The 5,675-nt window shown below is 31.4% G+C and overlaps 1 protein-coding gene across 1 annotated transcript; it reads left to right on the forward strand.

Moving 5' to 3' along the window:
- The first annotated feature begins 2,609 nt into the window (after window positions 1–2,609).
- Window positions 2,610–5,219, forward strand: LOC111716832 (uncharacterized). The gene is made up of 5 exons (XM_023492326.1): window positions 2,610–2,718; window positions 3,761–3,983; window positions 4,595–4,643; window positions 5,076–5,117; window positions 5,182–5,219. The coding sequence occupies exons 1-5, from the start codon at window positions 2,675–2,677 to the stop codon at window positions 5,217–5,219; spliced, it is 396 nt and encodes a 131-aa protein (XP_023348094.1). The 5' UTR covers window positions 2,610–2,674.
- The last annotated feature ends 456 nt before the right edge of the window (window positions 5,220–5,675 follow it).

Below are 5,675 nucleotides of genomic sequence, written 5' to 3' on the forward strand. Positions count from 1 at the left end.
AGAAATATCCAGTTCTTTATTTTTACTTTATATTCGATTCGTCATTTATCTTACAACATATTATCTATATATATATTAAGTATGTACCTGCATAAAGGATGAGACTGTACCAAGACTGTACTAAGACTGTACCAAGACTGTACTAAGACTGTACAGAGTACAGACGAGCTGAAAATCTTAAAATATGACTATTCTACAGTAATAACCAGAAAACTGTGGAATAGGAAGACGACTTTAAAGCATTATTTTAGCGTATTTGATGCTTTTACAAAGCAAATAGTTTTTCCAGTATTTTATTAAATTAGTTATTAAGTGAATTGTGTCTGTTTACACTGCACAATTTCGGTGTCTCATGTTCATATTGGACTATTCAAAGTCATAAATTAAGCCTGAAAGTCGTCCTCCTATTCCAGAGTTTTCTGGTTATCACCGTATAGATAAACCAAGTCTTTTGTCTTGAATTTGTCTTTTATTGGACTATTTAATGATCTGGTAAGAAAAGAAACAGGTTTACCGTTTTATGGAAACATAAATATGAGAAAACAGACAGTACAATTCTGTATTATCGTCTCTGAAGTCTCATTCTTTGTGGGTAACCCTGTAAAAGAGATTAAAATGTAAATTCAATGAAACTGGGTCATGTTAGGTATCTAATCATAGATTTATTTTCGTTCTAATTCTGGAGTTTCAGATTGGAATCGGAACACCAAAAACCTATGATATGATACCTCATTGGACTCATTTTAATTAATTCTACATTTGACCTCTGCAGGTCATTTATATTTGAAGGATATATACCTTTAGGAGCATCTATGATCTAAAGGGGTCTCATACTGGAATTGGAACGCCAGAAAACCTATAATTTTATACCGAACATGACTTATTTTCATTGCTTTTATATTTTGTACCTCCAGAGGTCAAAGACCTTTAGGATCATCTTTGTTAAAAAAAGGCCTTATATAATTGAATTAGAACTCCTATAAACTATGATTTGATACCTAACATGACCCATTTTTTACCCCTTTAGAGGGCATTATTATGGAAGGATGTGAAAATGAAAGTCTAATATATGGATATAAGGATATAACGGGCGTGGCTGCTAAAATTTTAAAACACATCTGATAAAACTAAAATAATAAGGTTGATGTCAAAAATTTGATATTTTCTCCTATTTTCTAAGTTTCTACATTTGTGGAGGTCAAAATGGAGGTCAATAAAATTTCTCGACACATATGCTGAAATGCTATGCTCAGGTTCGGCCCAAAACGTTTTAAGGTGAAATTTGCATGATCCTGAGTCCATTTTGCGCGTTTTTGCATTGTTTTACCAAATTATTTTTTTCAAATCTGAATTATTTACTGAAAAAGACGTTTTCAGTTTTCACACAAACTTTTCAACAAACCTATGACAACCCCTATTTATTTTACAATTTTTACCGAGGCATTTGCTTGTGATTTATTAGTGTCTGTTTGCCTGAAAATAATGCCTTTTAATTTGCTGCAAAACTGTTGCAATTTGAATATCCAATTACAAAGATTTATTGTAACAACTACAAACACATTTACAGCTGTCATAGTTCAAGGTCCAAAAAAATATTACGACCCGTCCAATCTTTCCGTAAACTTTTTTTCTCATATATTATCATAAACAGAAAAAAAGACAAAACAGACAAATTTAATGATCGTTAAATAAAAATCCGATTTTTTTTTTGATTTTTACAATTATGAAAGAAGGGAAAACTAAGATTATTTTAAGGTAAGAGTCTATGATTTTTTTGTCAGAATTAAAGAATGTCGCTTCCAAAGTTTTTTTTTTTTTTTATTTTTTTTGAAAAAGTAGAAAATTCTGCAAAATCCTTTTATATTATGTATTGGTTGTTATGTTATTATTATACAGGGTGTCCCACGAAACATGACAGTTGGTGAATAGTTTAAAATGTCTTCTTCCAAAATTTGTTAAGTTTCTTAATGAATAGTAAAAAATATAATAAATATAATATAGCAGTCAAATTATAGTAAAATTGATATCAAATTAAAATATTTTTTTTAACGAAATATGCTGCAAAAAAGTCTTCAATATCTATAAATACAGAATATAGAAGAAGTCATTCAAAACTATTCAACAACTGCCATGTTTTGTGGGACACCCTGTATCTAATATAGTTTATGGAAGAAGACATTTAAAACTATTCACCAGCAACCGTCTTGTTTCGTGGGACACCCTGCACAGACAACAGTAAACTAGACAAGAGGAGACATTGCTGGTCAGACTTTGTGACCTCGTACCTACTCTAGGCTTGATTTTTCTTCACATTGCACAAGTATGCATATATAAGAAATTCAAAACATTTTTTTCGTCGAATGATCATGATAATGATTCAATAAAAAAAGTCATAATTAAATACATGATTTAAATCCGTCGTGCAACTTACTTCAGTTCAACGTGGGATAAAGAAATTTTTAACTATACAGTGTCGAATAATAAAAAAAGTTACAATCAGATCTTGCATATTATATTTTATTTTTATTCCGATGATGAACACTATCGATATTTCAAACCATCTGATCAAAGCTGTAAATATGATTTATTTAACTGTTTAAATTGTTTAGTTGTATAAAGTATGCAATACAGACGAGTGTAACTTGATATATATTTACACTATACAGTGAACACAATGATCCATATATGGATTACCATTTTAATCCTTCCAAGCATAAGGTTGAGATTTTTAGGTTTTCAGGATTTTATTACAGGAACTGTACCGTCATTTCAAGTGTCCGTCATTTATAGAGTGGCATGTCGGATTCACAACGGTACCCTTGATCGCTTTGTCTGATCAAGTATTTATTAGTTATCCATGTTTTTATTGCTCTCCAAAAGTGACTTCCGCGTTTATTGCTTTACAAAAAATTAAAGACGACATTTTTTCACATCACTGATCAGCTTGAGGCTCAAGGGTCACTTGTAATTACGCCTTCTTTCTCTCAAAGAATCTGTTCGGATAGTTTCCAGAGATAATTCAACAAATTACAAGAAAAAAAACTGATATTTTATAATTCTGGTTTTTCTAAGAAATACTTTGAGGATACACTAAACACATGCAGTCTAATGTAAACTCAGAAAGTAAATTTAGCGGATTATTGATGCAATGAACTGCATGAGATTTTACTCTGAGCAAATTTCCACTCGGATTTCGAAAATTTGCTTTCGGTTATTTAGAGTGGATCAAACAAACCTGGAGGAGAAGGTCGAATTCAATTCACAATACTGTTACGGGTTTGTGACTCCGTTGCTCCTATAGTGCTCATTTTACGCACAAGAGAAAAATTAGCAAATTTATTCAGTTGTTCGGTGTTCCTCTAGTTCTGATTTAACGCTTGGTTACGTATTATGAATTTAAACACATTTTTACTCTTCAATAAGAGAAGTTATAAATAAGATAGAAAACCTAAAAGATTTTACTTTAGTAGAACATCGGATATCTTACAATAACTTTATTCTATTACATATTATATCATTTAATAATTAATTAATATTAATCAACTTCTGGGATATGGAACATATTTGAGTTTATCTTTTCACTCTAAGTTGATCTAAAAGTAAAAAAGTGACGGGAAAAAATCATTGATAGAAAGTATTAAAGAAAACCGCGAATTTCCATTTATTTCTAAAGAAATATTATAAAATATTTTTGAATATATAGAAACAATAATAATAATAATGATAATGATAATAATGATAATAATGATTGATATTTAAGTTGCAACTATACCCTGGTGAATGGCCTCCTATTGGCTGGAAAAACAAATCAATCTTCTATCTCCTCCGACCTTGAAATTTCCTCCAACTCCTCCGAAACCTCCTCCATCGAAGAACATGGAAATGACTATATGGTTGGAGGTAATGAGGATGAAGAGTATGATGATTATGAAAATGAGAATGAAGAAGATGTTGAAACTAATAACCTGGATATTTCACCAAAGGTAAATATCAAGTCTGCTGAAAGGGACTGTAAGCGTAATTTCAAGTGATCCTCCATGCAAAGAGGACAATGCCCGATTTACAAACCTTCGACTGTTTATCGAGTAAAGAGAGCTCGGTGTTTAAATCTCTAGAAACCACTTGAATTCCAGTAGAACGTGGTGTACGCTACATACAGTGTGAACTCAACACAGCTTGAGAGTACAGTAAAAACGGTTTCCAATATATTTATTTTCAGCCAATTCTAGAAAGTAAATATTAATATTAATAATAAAATGTTCTACAAATAAAAGTCTTCTTGTAGATTAATGAGAATAACTCCGACAACCTTGACAAACCAAAGGGTTTAAGGGTACCTTTGGGAATCTTGCATTGCCATCTTTGCATGGTGGAAGGTCACTTAAAATTATGCTTACAGTTCCTTTAAAATAAATAAATCCAGAGGTTGAAACTTTTGAACCTTTGTCTTGGGTTTTGTTTTGTTTGACTATTTGTCTAGTCATTAAATCAATGAAACTTAAAGGGGGGAAAAGTTTGCATATTCCGATCCTAATATTCTAATATTTTTCGAAAAATCTTTTAAATGTAAAAAATATAACTTTTTATATTTTAGTTTGCAGGAAAGGGGGAACAACAAATGGCTTTTATCTTTAAGCAAGGAGGTATCTATCAAGACTATCTATCTATCTATCAAGACTATCTATCTATCTATCAAGACTATTTATCTCTATATATCTAGTAGTAATCTCTGTTTGTCTGTGTGTTTGTATGTCCGATCATAAAGTCATGAACCCCTTTTTGCCTCAAATGATGATACTGGTAAACTCGGTAGAACCACGGAAATGTTCTTAACTGATATATTATATACCAGGCTTAAAGGGCGCTTCGCGTCCATGTAACTGGCTCTAATCTTCCAATGGCGGATTTCCAAAATTGGAAAAAAATACTCTGATGCAAAATTTTGACCTGCCATACAATTTTCTTGGGGTCATGTAAGCTACCGCAAAATTTTGACTTTTATTGGATACAAAAAACAAGCTATACTGTATACTGTATATGTTTTTTAAATCTATTTTTTTGCTTTTGTTTTCAAGAATGCAGCAGTTCACTTATACATCGAGATTGGTTGCTGACAGGTAAAAAAAAAATTACAACAAAAAAATAATTACATAATTTAAATAAATCAACTTTTTTTTGCAGCGGCACACTGTTTGGGCTCAGACAGTACCTGTATATAAATATTCAGTACACTGTGCATACATTCTCCAGTACCTGTATATAAATATACAGTACACAGTACATATATTCTCCAGTTCCTGCACATAAACATACATTACACTGTACATATATTTTTTAGTACCTGTATATAAATATACAGTACACAGTACACTGTACATATATTCTCCAGTACCTGTACATAAATTTACAGTACACTGTGCATACATTCTCCAGTACCTGTATATAAAAATACAGTACACTGTGCATACATTCTCCAGTACCTGTACATAAATATACAGTACACTGTGCATACATTCTCCAGTACCTGTACATAAATATACAGTACACTGTGCATACATTCTCCAGTACCTGTACAGAAATATATACAGTACACAGTACATATATTCTCCAGTACCTGCACAATACACTTTACATACATTCTACAGTGCCTGTACAAATACATTCTTTAGTACCTG

This window comes from Eurytemora carolleeae, unplaced genomic scaffold (genome assembly GCF_000591075.1).
Source record: "Eurytemora carolleeae unplaced genomic scaffold, Eaff_2.0 scaffold2213, whole genome shotgun sequence".
Classification (NCBI taxonomy): domain Eukaryota; kingdom Metazoa; phylum Arthropoda; class Copepoda; order Calanoida; family Temoridae; genus Eurytemora; species Eurytemora carolleeae.